Genomic DNA, 19,537 nt, shown 5'->3' with positions numbered 1-19,537 from the left:
CATCAAATAATAACCAGTAAATGGATATCTTTTGTATATTGAAATATGATATACATAATATATGCAAAATAGTGTATACTTTTTGATATACTTAGCTAGTGAATGTAATTGACTTTAGAAGACCGACCAAATATGTAACTCTCCCATTCTTATTCACATGTACTATGATAACAAGCTGAAGTACTACTTCCATTGTATCAACAAGAATGACAAATTCATTATACATAGATCAATATCTTATTTTTGCTTGTATACATGCAAACACTACAAAGAAATACTTTATGATGTTGATTGTTGTGTATATACAAGTATATGATGTATTGTAATTTTTATTTTTTATTTTCCACCTGATGTCCGATATTTATACTTAAGTCCAATTAAATTTGGATCGCAAGTTGCAGGACCAATTTGGGGCAACACTTTCAACATGATGATATATATATATAAAGAATGTGCAACTCTTGACTGTTGTATCAAATTCATAAAGAAAAGTTATACCTACATATTGGTTGGTTTTGCTCACTAATTTTGCTACATGAAAACTAGCTATAGTTAAAATGAAATCGTCAAAAAATATAGAGACATTCGAGTCAAAAAAGATATACAAAAAATACAAACTAAAAATCAGATTCTTCTAATCTCTCCATAACCTTTTCCTCTGTCTTCAGCTGATTCCCGGATGCTGCTGCTCCTTGTTCTAGTTTTGAATGCAGAAATGTAGTTGCTCAAGCCTCAAAAATGAACAAAATTTCCAGTGTCATAGCAAAGAGCAGAGAACATCGTAAGAATCCATTGTATAGCCTTCCTTCGCGTCTTTTTACAGGACAAAATGCACAGTTGCTAGTTGCTACAATTAGACATGATCTGGTGTGATGTTGTACTTCTCACAGATTTTTTGTCCATTTTCGTTCCACCACTTTTCTGCCTCATCCTCTGAGAAGCATTTACGGCTGTAAGGAAAGCACAAGAAACTTCAGTAAACACATGATGATATAAACCACTAATCATGATTCAAGTCGAAGCAAAGTAAAAAATAAAGCACTGATTAAGATTTTTCTGCAACACATATTACATTGTGCAGCATGATGCTTTATGTTTCATGTAGTCCTTGTTTGATCTCTGATGACACATTTTAGTTAGGGTAGGTATGGAGAGTATTAGTCCATCTATTTGGATGTCGAATACACTGTTTTACCTACAATATTTATGGAATCGTGGTCATGCTTGGATTCATAGTTTATGAACAAGGCAAATGGAGCTTTCCAATAGAATGCAGAGTTTTTGGATAAAGAACTAGCTGAATCCAAGCATGATAGCGATTCAAAGGCTTTCACTAAGCCATCCAGCATGATCACTTTGGGGCAACAACCATATATTAGTTCTCAATTCACAAGAGGAAAGATATTTAACCTCTTTTGTCATTCTGGTGGAAACTAAAGTGGCGCAGAAGACAAAAATATCAATATGTCCGAGCAACAAATTAAGTGATAACTGAACAACTTTTGCAGGTATTTTCAGCTCAAATCACAGTTTTCTGTTCCTCTTGCTAAATGAGCAGAGCATTGCATGATTATACCATGTAAAAAATGAAATAGGTTAAAGGATGAGTACCTGAAACGAACTCGTTTCAGTTCATTGCCTCCATCGGGTAAGGAAATAAGATATAGGTACACGCCTGGTTCAACCTGTAACATGCGCTCTGGCTTTTGCCCTCTAGACTTCTTGGCTGAGACAGCAGTATTAGAAGTGCCACTGCACTCGGTTAGGGTTGTGGTGGTTACACATTTACCATTAGAAGGACGGGTACGATTAAACGACGTTTGTTCAACATTAAAATCTAAATTACTGGTGGAGATCTGCTCTTCTGGAAGCCTTTCAGTTACCTCCTTTAGCTGTAGAAAATTGGATTATCTATGCCATTAGAATACATGTCACAGTAATAAACTAATAATGCACATCAGCAAAATCCTACACTCTCCCCCAAAGCTTATAAACAAGTGATTCATTTTATGTAGCGAGTTTATGCAGTGAGATATAACTAAATACTCCCTTCATTTCAATATGTTTGTCTTACTTTCTTTTTTAGTCCGTTTAAAAAGAATGTCTCTTTCCTTTTTTGGCAACTCTTTAACAACTTTCCACATGACATATTTAAGACCACAAGATTAAAGGACATTTTGGTACATTGTACTTATCTTTAAGACCACGAGAGTCAAAAGTCTTCCTTATTTTCTAAAACTCCGTACCAAGTCAAAAGCATACAAACAAAATTGAAATGGAATGAGTAAACAAAAACACAGAAGACATAGTTACATACTCTGAATGCTTTCTGAGAAACACAAACAGCCAACTGATGTATAATGAGAACCTTATAGGTCATGCATATGTTACTATGTACCATGTAAATTTATGTCACGGCAAAACAGCAATAAGCAGCACATACTATTGAATGAATAACGTGCACACTACGATATCCAAACTAATAGGTTGAGTTCCCACATGTTGGAACGAGCTCCAGTTACTGCTAACCGAAAGCGAATCACTGCAACTGATGAGCAAATAGATACAAATATTTGCCCAGCGCAGAGCAAAATATGAGAAGGGCATATGAGATCATGAGGCTATAAAAAGTTGATTTACTGAAGAATGCTAAAATAGTTAAAAGACTTTATGTGCAATAAATATGCAAACGTTGGAGATTAAACGTCTGCGATAATCTAACCTGGGCAGTCAGAGACTTGATTACGTGTTTCGCAGCTCTTCTTTTCTCTGCTTCAATAGCTGCTTTTGCAGTCGCATCCTTCAGCTGCTTTGTCTTTCTCCCAAGTTCAGCTTCTAGAAGTTGAGATTTGCTTGCCAGCTCTTCCAGCTACAAGTATTTTTGAGGCAAGCTTAGCAGTGTGAAACTTTGTTATCACTTTACTCAATTGCTCACAGAGGTTTGCGTCAAGAATATTTAAACTATTGTGTAAATTAGTGACGATCAACTATGTAAACGCTATTTCAAATCCAATAGCATCGAGGGAATTGAGCTCAAATTCCCACCTAGTCCCAAGTCCAATACTAATCTATTTAAGTTGCCATCTTGATCGACCATGAGCTTATTATTTAAAGATGCGAAGCTAGCGATCATCCACCTATGTTAATAGGTATCTGATAGTAGTTTGTTCACTTGTTTAAGATGCTGGACAAAGATTGTAATTTGTTGCTTGTCAAGCTAAAAGCAGGTGGGCATGCCTACAAATTCAAAAATGTTTTTCAGAGGTAAGACAGCTTCATTCTAAAGAAATCGATATGCTGAACAAAGATTGTAAAATGGTTTTCTCTCCTCATTTCTTCTTCTTGTCAATAAGCCTGCGTGATGGTTCATAACGCGTAGATTTGTAGGCTGTCATGTTAAAGGTAACCTAGAAAAGAGAAAACAGCCCATTTTCACTCATAAAATCAACATGTATTTTCTTGAAGCCTAGTTATCTGAATAACACAACTTGGATACTTGGAAAGAGAAACAGTTGATGCTTATATAGGGAGGGAAGAGATTTTGGGAGGCAGAACAAAAATAGACCTTTATTTCCTAAGAAGAGCTGAATTCAAGACTGTAGCACTGTAGAAACCGTGTAGCATGGTGGAAATATATAGGTAAATAGACAATGAATAATTCCGTTACACCATCAATTTCTCGAGAATGGTATATGAAATGGAAAAGACAAAGGTATACTAGAGAAAACTGGTCGAAAGGGTAGACAGACTTAAAACTCAGTGAACTGAGATTGGAAAAGTGTTGAGTTAAAATAAGGTCTGAAATATGAATAACTCAACATAGATTCTTGATAGAAGTATGTAAAACTATTAATCATTTAAGCTTATAATAATAAAACATCAATCATTTAAGGAACCTATTTCTTGTAGCACCCAAAATCAATATAATGTGTACAACAACAACAACATACCCACCCACAAGTGGGGTCTGGGGAAGGAGGTGTGTACGCAGGCCCTACGCCTTCCTTGTGAAGGTAGAGAGGTTGTTTCTGCATGCGTACACATTTCTTGATAACACCACATGCAGACACACATATTAGCCACATGGAAAGATCAGTTTTAAATGTGAAGGTTACATGCTCTAGTGAACTGGTCCAGTAACAGTTTCATATGGGATGTTTATAATTTGAATCTTCCGTAGAAGCATATAAATTAGAAGTTAAGTATATAAATTAGAAGTTTTGGCATGAATTTTAGCACCATTGCGATGCTGTAAAATGATTATTTGTTTTAGTACCTCATTAACTTAATGAGAGGCAAAAACTAGCAGAGTGCTTTTTAATATTTAATACTTGAACAAGGAACAGAGATTATTATTAGCACGAGAGCCAAGAAGCCACAAAGAGATATAGAATTGAGAAAGCACAAGCACTAAGATTTAGAATGAAGAAACTGGAAAATTCTTTCACCGCATAAAAATAGCTCACCTGTGCCTTTAATTGTTTGACCTCCTGGCTTAAGCTATCATTAATTGGCTTCAAATTATCTACAACTAGTTCAGCTGTACGAGCAGGGGGATATGAAGCTGGTATTGCAGGCCACAATGGACTTCTCTTTCCTGTAAAAGGAGATGTTGACTGGGAGACCACTCTAGTACTTGGAAGAGAAGCTGAGAAGAGACTTTTCGAAACTCGAAATGTACTGATTGGTGATTTGGATAAGGTAAAGCTTTCCCTTGGAGCATTTTCATTTTGAAAGGAAGATGCACGGTTCTCACATTGATCAACCCTGGAAATTCTGCCCTGAGCACGGTTGAATGAGTCAGAAGATGAGAGTCTGGAAGTCTGACCTACTAATAGAGGAAGCCCGCTCTCTTTATCTGTCTGCTCATTTGCCTTATAAAGTGCATTTCCAGCTTTGACTTTTGGAACTCGGGAGAAAGGTTCTGATTCTATTGTCTTCTTTAACTTGTCGAAACAATCATCACAGACACGATATGGCTTGTTTGTGCTTGGGGCTAATGATGCATTAAGTGACTTTTTGCTGCTGCATGCTTTGCAAAAGACAAACCCACAATTGTAACAATTGTGGCGTTTTCTTCTGAAATTGAAAGGGATACGACATCCAAAGCATATAGAATTATCAGCACTTAATGCCCAATTGTGAACACAAATAGCAGCAGTAAAATTTGAGCCACACACTATTCTCTTTACTTGTTTATCCCTCAAAATATCTACTAGAGTAGGTGTACACTTATTCTCACAGTCTCCATGACCAAGTTGTCCGTTTTCACCCTTTCCCCATGTATAAACTTCTGTTTTGGAAGTCAAAACTGCAACATGATGTGAACCACAAGAAATTTCCTCCACAGTACTGTCAACGAGATAATCTTCTACACAAATTGGAGACATTCCATCAGCTAGAGGGCAACCAAGTTGGCCATAAACAGTACTACCCATTGTATATACTCGGCCTGCAGTTGTCAAAGCAACAGTCATGGCATAGCCACAGGCTACCTGACTGAAACTTTTGTCAACCAATGCTGCTATGCACTCAGGAGCTAGTCTTGGTTTATTATCACCGTGTCCAAGCCGCCCTTTATCTCCATCTCCCCAGGTGAATAGTGTTCCAGACGGAACGTCAGATGGTCTAGAATCCAATCCACTCATTAGTTCAACTACAGCAGCAGTGTGCCAAACACCACAAGCAACCTTGAGTGTCCTCAATCCATTGAAAGTTTCCACCTCTCTAGGAGAAATACATCCAGAACGATCTCCATGACCCAATGCACCAAAAGTTCCATCTCCAAATGTAAACAAGTGGCCCGCAGACGTTATGAAAGCTGTATGCCAAGGCCCACAGGAAACATGAGACACTCTTAAACCTTCCATTAGGCCACATACTTTCTTTGGGATCCAGTGACTGACTTCGCTTCTGTGTCCAAGAAGACCCGAACTTTTAGCACCGTCACCCCAAGTGTATAGATCCCCAGAGGATGTAACAGCACATGAATGATATTCCCCACATGCAATCACCTCAATATTCATTCCTTTGAAATTTTTGATAAGCTTGGGATGTGAAATATCTGTTTCCCCCCCATGACCCAGCCTGCCCCCTGCCTCTTCACCCCAGCTGAACGCCTCTCCTTGTTTTGTGACTAGCATAGCATGCCTATTACCACAGGCAATATTCTGAACGTCAAGCACCACACTTGACTCCAGTGATTTGGGAATATAAGCATCAATCCTTGTGCCAGATGATTTGCCAATTCTGTGCTTGCCACCACCCAATAGCCCATTGCCAGTGCCTTCTCCCCAAATGAAGACATCTCCAAGGTTATCGAAGTCTTCAAGGCAAGAACCCTGGCTGGACGAACTTACAGCACTGGATAAACTAACTCGAAATGTATCAGCTGTAGAACTTCGAGCATTTGAGTTGTCAAGCGCTCCAGCAGACAACGAGCTAAGATTAAAGGAACCTGTTTCAGCAAGTGTAGGACTCTTGCCAGCTGCAGTGTATTGAATAATCTCAGCATAGGCTTTTCCAAGCCTACTCTGAGGTAGACTCTCGGTTCTCTGATTGTCTCCTTGATCCTGAGGCAAAAAGATGGTCATACAATATTCGAATCAGTTGGAGGGGAAAAGAATGAAAACACACAACTGAAGGTACAACAAAATGCCAACATACAATAGATGAAGTTGATGTGGTGACTCGTTGACCATGTGGACTATCAGAAAACACAGGTTCACTTCTTGCATCATTTTTTCCCCTGCGAGAGCGTCCCCGCGTAATTATTGCTTTCAGCCCAGTAATCCAAACCTCAGCTTCATCCTTGTCTTTACAGATCTACACAGAATAATCATTTCAGTTCTAGAATTTTTTTTAAGACTTGTAATATCAAATGTCATTTTTCCTAACTGGAAAGAACACTAAATCTCATTGAGAAGACAAATCAGAGACCTACCAAGTCCAAAGATCGGTCGTTACAGATGAGAGAAAATGATTGATACTCCTTTTCAGGTCGAGGATACCGCTGGAATATTGCCTGAGGAGGAGAAAATTACCGCTCTTTTGGTCAGCCACTTGAAACTAAAGGTCTAGCACAAGAGGAAGAGGAATGTATAACCACACAGAAAAGGATCTAAATTTGACAAGACGTAAGAATAGCAAAGCCCTTGTGAACTGTGAAATCCTTTAATGAAACGGTACAAACAATCAAAAACTTGATGCAGAAATTACTCTTACTGATCAATGATCAGAAAATTTAATCCACCTTCTCTTAATGAGTAAAACCTGCAAATCCTCTATTTAGAAGGAAACTCGAGGGAGAAAATTTCCTTTATAAGGGAAGAAAGTTGTGGGAATAGTCAAACTCACAGTTCTCTGTCCAGGAATAATCCTTGATACATGACAAAGTTCAAGCTGTTTTTCTTCTTTGTCGTGGTACCATATAACCGCAGATTCGTCCTGACACATCAAGAAATCCCTTAGTACTTGATCAAAGGGATATTCAACATTAAGTTTAGTTCCTGAATTTTTCCTGGCCTTAGGATCTCAACCAATTTTGTTATCTTTTCACATACTGATTGTTTGTTTTCCAAATGGCATTGATGATCCGTGATTTCTAGTTTCAAAGTTCTCAATTCTATGCCAATTAAGGCATAGCAAGAAACCTTAATATCAAGATTTTGCGAGAGCAAGGATTTCAAAACATTTTTCCTATTGTCTGCTATCGCGTACTGCAGATATTAAGAACAAAAAGCCGTAGATACTGTACTCCAACTTTGATTTTGTGAACCCCATGGCTGCAAATGAGAATTATATTTTGAAAATGAGATAATTAAAGAACTCACATTAGAAAGACGAAAAGGACAAAACTTGGGTTTTCCTCTGCGCCCATACTTCAGCAGATTTGCTCCTTTCTTAAGTGCTGCAATGGCCTTCAAATGAAACAAAACCAAGAAAATAGATAACAAGCAGAAAAGTTTAAGCTCAATATCTACATGCAGGGTAATAATTCATTCATTAAATCTAGAACTTCATAATGTACTCTATAGACATGTTGCTCGGACCCTCCAAAAATGCTACCATACCTGTGTTGGCAGTGATAAAACCAGGATTTTTACTAGAGGTTCAAAATATGAAGAAGTCAAAAGGGAGTTCAACATCTGCTATACATAAAAAAATATTTTTAACCATGTATAAACATTTTCTGCCGAAAGGGGTTCAGATGAACCCTCAGCCTACTTGCCTCCAAAAATGCACAGCTTTTGAAGGATCTGACATACATCTGATAGTATTTTTAAAGAGTCCGACCAGCAAAGAGTAAGTCTATAGTAGTTTGGCAAATATGAAAAATGGAAGGAAAACAAGTACCTGATCAATGTCCCCATCAGCAAGACTAGACCTTTGGAAATCAGCCATTCAAGTGGTAATACTATTAGGTGAAAACCCCCAGCTGTTGAACCAAAACCCATCTGAAAAACCAAAGGGAAAAGTTTTCCCCCTACTAGTATACCCCATATATAAATACAACAACCAATCCCCTTCATCTATCCCATTGTACAACTCTTTAAAATTCTCAACAAAACATTCCCTTTTTCACACATAAAAACTATCAACATTCAACTCCTCAGCAGCTGAAATCAGTCATTCACTCCTAAAACAAGATGAAAAATCCCTAATATAAGTCACCGTTTTTCACATTACACAAAAAAAAATCCAGAAAATTTAAATAAATCCAAGAAATGCAATTAAGCAAAATGGGTCACATTTTAATAACAAAAAGGCCGCATTTTTACCTCTTTTTTCTTGAAAATTTGAGGTGATTCACTAATCAAACCGTTGATATTATTATCTGATGAGCCAAAATGTTATTTGGGAGCTCAAGAAATGGATACAAACATGCAAAACAATGAATGTATTTGAATATTAAGAAAGAAAAATGCTTTCTGGAAATTGAAACCTTTATTGTTTCAATCTTGAAAATAAAAAGGGTTTTTTCAGAAACCCATATTAGTAAAAATTGTAATAATACCAAACAAAATTAAGGAATCAGAATTCCTACGTGCGTCCCTTAATGTTCTATTTGGTGTTGTCTGTACCAATGATCTCTTCTTTTTTTTATTATTAATTAATTAATTAATTATTGTTCCTGTTATCTGGTAAATTTTTAATCCATGTCAGCAACCCGACAAAGTTGTACCCAACCTGGGACTGCATGATAGATGATTGAGATGTTTGGTTTTGTCTTTTTGACAAATAAGGCCAAAAAATATATATTTTTTCGTTCTAATTTATTTATTTTATTTTAGAAAAAAAATTGATTTATTAAACTTTTTTTTATACTCGTAACATGTTTAAGATATATTTAATTTAAAATTATAAGATTTAAATATTTTTTTAAATTTTGTATTAAATTAAAATTAGATAAATAAATTTAGGCGGAGGAGTATGTCGTTACGTTTGAGATTCTCTATTAGTCAAAAAGGAGAATTCTAATACATTACATTTTAAATTAAATATCTTTCCTTTAATCAAATCACCGTTGATTCTTCGTCAAAAAGAAAAAGAAAAAGAAACTAAAAGTCCTTTTTGTTTTTTTCTAGAAAAAAATCTGCTTATTTCCTAAGAATCTTTATTTTTCAATCTTATATTGTTTTAAATAAGGAATATGGGATTCTTATATTTTTCCCATTCATAAGTTCAAATTTCGAGCCGAAGGATAATAGGCAATGACGGTTATTTAGCTCAATTTTAATATAACTTATTTTTTTTTAGTTTCAATTATTGTATTATTTGTTCTTTGATACTTATTTTCTTCTTAATTATTTTCAACATGACTTGTTTGAATTTTTGTTTTACATATTCGATTTTTGAAATGCTTACTCGATTCAAGAGTCTATCGAAAAAAATCTCTATACATATTTTTAAAAGAGGTTAGATTACATACACATCACCCTTTCCGTACCCACTGATGAGATTATTATTGTATTCATAAATATAATTATATTTTCCAATAAGCTTACCATGAAATCTATTTCTTTTGTTATGTACTTTGGATTTTTATTGGACCAAAAAGTCCAACCTTTTTTTTATTAAAAAACTCATCGTTTACCTAAAAACTAATGTCATTATTTCTTATATTATAAAAAATAAAAGCAAAAGAACAAAGCCAAGTTCCTTATGTTCATCAAATTAGATTTTACATCATAGCAATAACAATTCAAATGATCCGTAAGTATCTAACTTAATTATATGTAAGCAAGTAATAAATTAAAGTTGATATATATATATATATATATATATATATATATATATATATATATATATATATACTTTTCAATTGTTATTACTTGTTGATTATCTTGTAACTAAATTTTTAGATTTTAATTTGAGTTCTTACGATGTTGCGGTTAGAGGCAAATTAAGAATTTGAAGACGATGAAAACATTACTGACATGAATGCGTGTTAGTTGACGTATCGACACTTGATGATTTTGACACTATATACTTTGAGGTTAAAAACAAAGTGACCAAGAATTGAACACATGACACCTTGCTTGCGAAGAAGCGGAAAGATAAGCATTGGATCAGTGCACCAAATAAACTTTTGTGTTTAATGGTGCACAATTAAATATATTATCCTTATTTAAGTATATACATGTATATTATATAGTTAGCGGGTACACGTACACCTTCTTACTCAAATGTGAGTCTGCCTTTGAACATAATCGTGTTATATTATTCAATAAACAGGAATCAAATTATCATATCATATGAGAGACGTAAAAATAATATCATTACAATTGATTTGACCAGAAAATATAAGAGACGTTCATAGAAGATCAACAAAGAGTTCATTACTTAAAAAGTCACTAAACTATTTATAAATAGGGAACAAAATTTGTTTATTATTATATTTTATCAGAAAAGTCACTATTTTTTTTCAATTTCACTTAAAAGTAGAATTGTTAATAAGGACCAGTCCTACCTAGACAGCACAAGCCTAAGAATTTAGTGTAATTTACATAAATTTCATAGTGTTAAGAGCTAATTACATAATTTTCTTGTTTTTTTTTTCAAATTATAAAAACCCCTTAATATTTATGGAGTTCGGATACATCAACCGACATCCGAATACATAAGGGAGGGATGTATCCAAGAGAAAAGGAATGTATGATCAGTGAGGGGATATAGATGTATCAGAAAGGAGATAGGACATCCAAATACATATGTAGAAATGCATCCGAGAGGGGAAGGATGTATCAAAGAGGGAAGGGATATATTCGAGAGGGGATAGAGATATATCATCGAGAGGGGAGTGTAAACATTAAAATTATATTGGATTTAAATTCATAAATTAATTTAGACTATATTAAATTCAAGAAAATAGTCTAAATAATGTGGCAATCCAAGTCAAATAAATGAGCCACTAAAATCATGCCACATGTCGAAGTTATATGAAAATTCAAGTCAAATTAAATAGGCCACTAAAATTATGTCATGTGTCAAAATTATGTGACAATCCAAGTCAAATTAAATAAGCCACTTTTTTTTTCCGGGAATAGACCCTACACGAGGCTCCCACCTCTCGTGCGCGGCCAGGGGTTAAGCCGCTCACCCCCAAGCTGTATTATACATAAAACAGATAAAAATACAGGGAGGGGGTATAGACCTAACCTCCAATCCTATGGTGGTTCATAAGCCGGCCATCCTACTAAGGTCAGCCAACTCATTCCCGATACATGCACACGAAAAGAAAACTTAAAAATTATGCACCTAAAGGAGAGGACTCCTCTTGACACAAAGAAACTAGGAAAGCATAAATAGGGGGGGAACACTGTAATTGGGTGCTCAATCCAAGGGTGCAAAATGAAATAGTAGATCATGGAGGCTTTTTAATCCGTTTGGTTTTCCTCCGTCTGAAGCTGGGCAGGCCGACTCTATCTAGCATGTAGTATCCTCGAGTACCAGGAGGTAGCTACTAGAGGGTGGTGTAGTGGCCTGGAGTGGTAAGAATGTGACTGTGCTTGGAGAGAGCATCCGCAGTGAAGTTTGCCTCCCTGTATACATGCCTGCAAGAAAAGAAAGCAAATAATTTGGAAATAACAACAAGGTCATGAGTTACCTGGTGAAGGCTCCACGGAGGTTTCGTTTGATGATTGATCCATTTAGTGAGCAACTCCGAATCAACTTCTAGGATAACGTGTTGAAAGCCCTTTTGAATGCACCATTTAAGCCCATAAACTGCCGTCTCTAGTTCGGCTTAATTGTTGGTTCCCTCCCCTAACGGTATGGCATAGGCGAAGATGAATTTACCCATGTGATCTCTTAAGATTCCACCCCCCTAGTTGGCCCCGGATTACCCAACGCACTGCCATTAGTGTTCAGCTTGACGAAACCTAGTTGTGGCTTAATCCACGAGACTTGGGTGATCTTCATCTCATGAGTACACTTATCTATACAGGAGATGGTGTGGATCCAGTTCGAGGGCCAATGGATATAGGGGTACGCGACTCTAAGGAGATTTGAGATATCCTTAAAAATTGCAAATTTCACTCTCGCCAAACTAGAACTCTTCCCCCCGTATTTGCTCGCGCACCTATTCTTCCACAAATTCCAACATATAAAAATATTGGGGTGGAGTGAAGGATAAGTTTATGAGCTTCTGTGCGGTACTTGCGAAGCCACCAACTCATAACAAGAGGTTTGAGGGGTGTGCCTTCATGCCTTATGCCTAGGGAATCTGAGAAGTAGCGCCAAATATTCCTAGCGAATTGGCCAGTGCTGAAAATGTGCTCTATGGTATCCGGACTTGGAATGTGGAAGCAACAACATGGAGTGGAATCATAGCCGAATGCAGTTAGCTTTTCCTCCGTTGGCAGCTTGCCTCTAAAAGCCCTTCACAACAAAAATAAGCATTTAAAGGGGATGTTTTTGTGCCAAGTGTAATAGTCGGAAAATGTCTTGGTCCGGTGTTCCTTGACAACCTGCCATGCCGAGGAACATGTGAAGTTCCCATTGGTATTAGGCTTCAAAATGGCCTGATCGGGTGTGTTTCCTTGCATCTGAATTGTGGAAGAAGTAATGAGAGGGACGAGTTGCGCTGGTGCCAACTGATTTAGCATATCGATGTTCCATTGCCCATTTATAAGAAAATCAGCCACCCTCGTATTGCTTGCGTTTCCCAATTCCTGCCTATAGTTGGTTAAGGGGCCGATACCTAGCCAATCGTCCCACCAAAAATAACACGAACCCGAGTGAAGCCTCCATTGAATGTGAGGTTCAGCAATGTGTTTGTTGTGCATCATGTGTTTCCATACAAGCGACTGGCCAGAATGGAATTTTTTTCTGATGGGGTTGGCTCTCTGACAGTATTTGGCTCTAAGGAACTCACCCCACAACATTGATTTAGCTCTAAAGATCCACCATTGCTTGAACTGGAGATATTTACACACATCTGTAGTTCTCCTCAACCCAATACCTCATTCGTCATATGGATAACAAAGTTTTTTCTATGAAGCCCAATGATATTTTTTCTTGTTATCCTTCCACCCCCAGAAAAAATCAGCGGTGACTCTCTCAATCTGTTTGAGAGTAGTATGGGGGGGGGGGAGTAATGGTCGAAAGAAGGTGAATGGGGAGCGACTAAAGTACGTATTTCACGAGTGTAGCTCTACCGCCGTAGTTGAGGATTTTGGAGTGCCACCCTCTAATTTTGTTGACCACCTTAGAGACCATGTTCGTGTAGTACATGACTCTTTGCCTGCTAATGTACAGAGGACATCCTAAGTAGGTGATGGGACTATGCTTCTGAGTGAAACCCATAACCTGTTTCACCGTTTCCACATTGTCTTGGAGTGCATTGGGATGCATCATGAAGTGGCTCTTATTTTTGTTTATAAGCTGCCCCAATGTCTTTTCATACAGAGTCAAGGTCTTCATGATAATTTGAAGAATTTCCCTCCTTCCGGAGGAAAAGATGATAACGTCATCCGCAAAACTCAAATGGTTAATTTGTGGGCCTTTTTTCTTCATATAAAAACCATGGTAGAAGTGGTAATTATGAAGACTATTCAGCATTCTGGAAAGCACCTCCGCTCCCAAAATAAATAAAGCGGGAGCAAAAGGATCACCCTGTTTGAGCCTTCTGGTGGAATGGAAAAAACCATGTCTAGATCCATTAATAATAATAGAGTATCAATTGTTAGACATGATTTGCCAAATCATATCAATAAAGGTCTCACCGAAGCCCATCCTTCTCAGTACCAGACAAGTATAAGACCAGGAGACTCTATCATATGCTTTGGCCATGTCTAACTTGATAACCACGTTGTCACCAATAACGGGCTTTCTGATATCGTGGATAATCTCCTGTGCTAGCATGATATTTTTGGAGATGATTCTTCCTTTTACAAATCCAGATTGATTAGGAGAAACAAGAACGGGGAGAATCGGTGCAAGCCTGAGGCTAATGAGTTTTGATATGATCTTATTGGTGAAGTTACTGAGACTAATGGGTCTATAGTCAGAGAGTGTGTTGGGGTGATCTACCTTAGGGAGCAAGACCAAACAAGCATGAGAAAAGAATTTAGGCATAGCATACCCTCCGAAGAAAGAAGTAATGACTGCTAGTAGGTCCTCCGAAATAATCTCCCAGCAAGTTTGGAAGAATTTTCCATTCATACCATCTGGACCAGCTGCAGAGTTAGGATTCATGGAGAAGACCACATGTTTCAATTCTTCAATAGTAGGCGTGGCTTGAAGGATTTCATTCTGAGAATCTGTGATTATTCTAGGAATGTAATTCAAGATGTTCTCCGGAATCGGAGATTGATCACCTGTGAATATTTTCTGAAAATGATCGCAAGATGCTCTAGCAATGTGCTCGTCGCCCTGAATCCAATCCCCTTCTTCGTTAGTAACCTTGTGAATGAAAAGTCGATTTCTCCTACCACGGATTAAAACATGGAAATACTTGGTGTTAGCATCTCCATCCTTAAACCAATGTAGCTGAGTTTTTTGTTTGAGAATGTTTTCTTCAATTTTAAGAAATCTGATGTATTCGGCGTTGAGAGCATGCAATTGCATCCTATTTTCTTCATTATTGGATACTAACAGATTTTCTTCAGAGATTTTCACCAGTTCTTTATATTCCCTAACCTTGGCAAAAATGTCGCCGAATTCCACTCGCGACCATTTGCTAAGTGTGGAGGAGAGCCTTTTCATTTTTTGGTGAAAGGACCACATTGGGTTCCCTGTCACGGGTCTATCCCAACAGGACTCTACAGTTTCGAGAAAAGTAGGGTTATCCACCCAACAGTTTAAGAATTTAAAATATTTAATAGTGGAATCCTATCTTTCATTCATTTCTATAAGTAGATGGTTATGGTCAGAACCAGTAGAGGGGAGATGGGTGACTGAAGTGTGAGGCATAACGGTTAACCAGTTATCGGACACCATAGCTCTATTGAGTCGCTTCCATATTCTTTTATGCATATCTCGTTGATTACACCAAGTGTAGTCTGAGCCATGATACCCCAAATCTATTAGGCCACATGCTTCAATAACGCTAATGAATTCAAAGCTTTTGTTCATGTTGTAAGGGATTCCACCTAGTTTCTCATTCGTGGAGTTGATGACATTGAAGTCCCCAACTGTGCACCATGGAAGGTTAGTGGAAGCGTGATGCATAAGTCTATCCCAAAGCGGTCTTCTAAGAGTATCTTTGCATTTTCCATAAACAAATGTCATGAGAAATGCACTTTGATGCTCTACATATTTCATCTCGCAAGTTATCTGTTGGTCGTCAACATCGATAACTTTACAATCAACATCCTGTGTCCAGAAGATCCAAATCTTACCATTAGGATTGCACACGGACCTATCCATACCAAGGTTGATTCCAAAGCTTTGGAGATGAACATTCTTAGAGAAAGGTTCTAGGATGGAGATTATGGACGTTTGGTGGATATGTTTGAGCGACTTAAGTCTATCTATGACGCCTTTGGTATTGATTCCCCTAGCATTCCATATAATTGTGCTAATTATTGATGGGATCTAAGGTTGCGGAGCCTAGTGTTTGGTCTGTTACTAGGAGCATGAATAGTAGTAATTTTAGGTTTGTGGTGAACCCCTCTAGGTGATAAGCCTTGCTCACTAGCTAGTTGGTTCATTTCATCGTTCGTGATTTTAGTCGTGATCCTAGAAGGTGCAGCTGTACTATTTAACTATTCAACAGTCTCTTCTTCATCCTCTAACCCAACCTCACTTTGAAAGTCTTTGTCGTATTCATCCTCCGAGTGTATAACACCATATTCATCATCACTATCAGGAGCTGAGATCTGAGCCTCCTTAAAAGTGCATAGGATGTTGATGGCATTTTCAGGTTGCATAAGAAGAGCTGCTTGAATATTCAAAGGGGTAAGGTTAAGAGGATCTTCACCACCAAAATCTGGGCTTCTAATTAGGGTGGTCTGATCTAGGAGGACATACTTAGAGCAAAAGTTTGAAACCACCTTACCAATGGTATCGTTTTCAACTCTATCAGCATAAGTATTTGTAGTGGTAGAGGTTGAAACTTCTTTTTGCTTTTCTAATTTCTTCTTTCTAGCTCTCTTTCTCCTTAGATTTTTAAAGTTACTAGGACTAGTTGAGAATTCTATATCATTAGTGTTGGAAATGTCTTGTTGTTTGGTGATAGAAACTTGCACTTGGTGGGAATAAGGACTAGGCACATGGTCACTTGAGGTTGTGCTGAAACTGTAGCCATTAATTGGGCCATTTTCAGCCCTCTCAATGTGACCAACCCTTTGTTTTTGGTGTTGAAAAGTTGTAAGTATAGGTGCCATAGGCTGAACATTTTGTTCTTTCAACCTAGGAGCTGGACCACCTTCTACAACCTGACTGGCCATATTTTTCTGCATATTCTCCTTCAAAGGAACAGCAGAATTAGCACCTACAGCCTGCCTAGTTTCATTGGAGAGGACAGCTTCAGAAACTCCCAAATCATGCCATATTTCTTGCAAATCTGAAGCTACAATCTGGCTCAAGATCTGCTGATTATGAGGCTGAGAATGGCCTGAGGAACTGCCTATTTCTTGAGTGGAGATATGGCCAACTATAGGTGGAGGTCCTTGTACTTGGTTGGGACTAGGACTAGGGGTTGGATCACTTGAGAATGTGCTGAAGTTATAGGCATAGTGTTGGTATTTTTCAGCATTTTTAATGTGACTCTCACCATGTATGTGGTGCTGGAATGGTATGGGATTAGGGGCTAGTGCTTGCACCTTTTTTTCTTTCAAGTTAGAGAGTGAAATAGCACCCAAGACCTGTAAATTTTCTTTTACAGAGACAGCAGCACCATGTCCCAGTAACTGCAGGTTTTGGGACTGAATAGGGGCATCATTCTTGGCATTTTCCTGCGGGGGATTAGGAGTAACTGAGAACCCTAACTTTTGTGCATTGACAAAGTCCATTTTGTCCACTTGCTTGGAAGAAAAGTGTTGAATATTTGAAGTGGTAGCAGGGGCTCTAAGGTCATTCCTAGGGTCAACCATAGGGTTCTCATGCAAAACATGAGACAAATCCCCCCCACTGGACACCCCATCCTACAGGTTAGTTGGTTTCTCCTGAATACCATCCTCTCCTCCATCAACTTCAGAATCAGCCAATACATTAAAAGTAATGTCCGGGGAGCCATGGGGGATTGGTAGCATTGAGTCAATACCTGATTGGCGCTCGCGATGTCCATGAATTGCATCAGTAATTGTATTCTTGGTTTGGGTGGGTTTATATACCTGATGAGTGTTTCCTTGTACCTTCTGGGTGTTCTGCATAGTTTGGGTCTTACCTTTGAAGTTTCTTTTCTTTTGGGTTTCCCATTGTTCATTTGAAATTTGATTCTTGTTTGTATTGGTTGATTGTTCCTTAGCCTTGCCTCTTTCTTCCTGAGATGTGGTGGTAGATCTTTCTGGTGGTACCTGTTGCCTGAAACTTACAACATTAGTTAAGACAATAGGAGTAGAGATCATACCTTTGTGTTTTGTCAACACATCTTTGCTTAGCTTTTCTTCCTTGTCTTTGGTCTTGTTGCGTTCTGCATCTCTTCTGTTGATGGGGCATGCAAGAGGAGTATGGCCTTGGTGTTTGCAATAGGCACAATAAAGGGGGACATCTTCATATTCGATGTCCTGCCATCTACCTTCTCCATTTGGATCATCATTTTCATCGAATCCAATCCAAACACTTTGGATTCTAGGCTTTGTGATATCCATTTGGAATTTTGCTTTCGCTACGCTCCCCCTTGTCTTTTGCATAAAGGCCATGTCCAAGTGCAACACTGGTCCCACGTCCGCAAGCAAGAGCGTAACAAATTCTTTATGGAAGCAGTGTCATGGGAGCTCCGGGAGTATGACCCAAACGGGAAGAATGTGGGTTTCATAATTTGGATAGAAAGTAGGGGTCCAAACTTGAAACCGCATAAGGACACCGTCAATGTACATACGCTTGCTATCTAAAATGGTGGCTCTATCATGTTCATTATCAAGGTCAATGTATATGTGTCTAGAGTTGAAGTGGATAATCTTGACCTTGCCCCTTAGTTCAGTTTGGGTAATAAATTTCTTTCGAATAATCTCCATCTTGGGCATAGGGCTGTAAAACTTGCCTATGAGTGTATACTTACAAGATTCAGCCATCTTAATCATGTAATCATCTCTCTTAAACATGATGACCGGACATCCCTGTTTTGTAGCTCTTTTCGGAGGTGATAGGTCTATTTTAGTTTCGTTACCGACTTGTCTAATCCTAAGTCTTGTGGCTAAGGATTGCATTATGATGGGCGGAGGGGGGTGGTTAGTAGTGGTGGGTTTATTGTTGGGAGGTTTAGTTGTTGGAGGTATAGCACTGGGGGTTAGGGAAACTATAGGTTCTTTAGTGATTTTAGGGTCGAATTTTTCAAAATTGGATGAAATGGTAGGAAAGTTTGAGACTGTGGGGTGTTTGGTAGTTTTGAGACCATTGGAGGTACAAGGAGTGTCCGAATTAGTGGCATGATTAACTAATACAACGTCGGACCTTAATTCATTATTTTCGTGCCTATTGGTAGGAGTTGCAATTTTGGAATTTGAGTTCGGGGTATCTAAAAATTGTGTTTTTTGGTTTAAAATGTTCGTATTGGTATGAGGGTCGTTCTGGTTTATAGAATTGCTTTGGGCGTTCAACGGAGTGGTGATTTCGGTGATTCTTTGAGGAATTCTAACACTAGCAGTAACGTTTGAAATGATGGGATGGTCGTTTTCATTAGAATTTTGTTCCTGAGGTGTATTTGGATGCTGGGGAGTACCATTGAATTGAAAAGGAATTTTTTCGGTCACCGGAGCTCCGGCGCAACCACTGTCAGCATGTATTGTCAAATTGGAAACCTCAGAATTGAAATTCGACGGGTTCGAAACCTTACCTGATGGGGCTTTTTGGATGGTTGGATTCCTGTTATCATTCTGAACAATTTGGCATTGCCAATTTCTGAATCGGAGCCCCGCCGCTTCGCCGCCTC

General features: G+C 38.1%; 1 protein-coding gene across 1 annotated transcript; it reads right to left on the bottom strand.

Moving 5' to 3' along the window:
- Positions 1-449: 449 nt before the first annotated feature.
- LOC129880193 (PH, RCC1 and FYVE domains-containing protein 1-like) lies at positions 450-8,933 on the bottom strand. Its single transcript, XM_055954122.1, has 10 exons — positions 8,781-8,933; positions 8,356-8,638; positions 7,833-7,919; positions 7,357-7,446; positions 6,944-7,024; positions 6,667-6,825; positions 4,467-6,572; positions 2,723-2,869; positions 1,612-1,892; positions 450-950 (listed from the first exon to the last, which is right to left on the bottom strand). The coding sequence occupies exons 2-10, from the start codon at positions 8,401-8,403 to the stop codon at positions 854-856; spliced, it is 3,096 nt and encodes a 1,031-aa protein (XP_055810097.1). The 5' UTR covers positions 8,404-8,638; positions 8,781-8,933; the 3' UTR covers positions 450-853.
- Between the last annotated feature and the right edge of the window lie 10,604 nt (positions 8,934-19,537).

The sequence above is a fragment of the Solanum dulcamara genome, chromosome 2, assembly GCF_947179165.1.
Source record: "Solanum dulcamara chromosome 2, daSolDulc1.2, whole genome shotgun sequence".
Lineage (NCBI taxonomy): Eukaryota > Viridiplantae > Streptophyta > Magnoliopsida > Solanales > Solanaceae > Solanum > Solanum dulcamara.
This window is presented reverse-complemented; position numbering and strand designations above follow the sequence as displayed.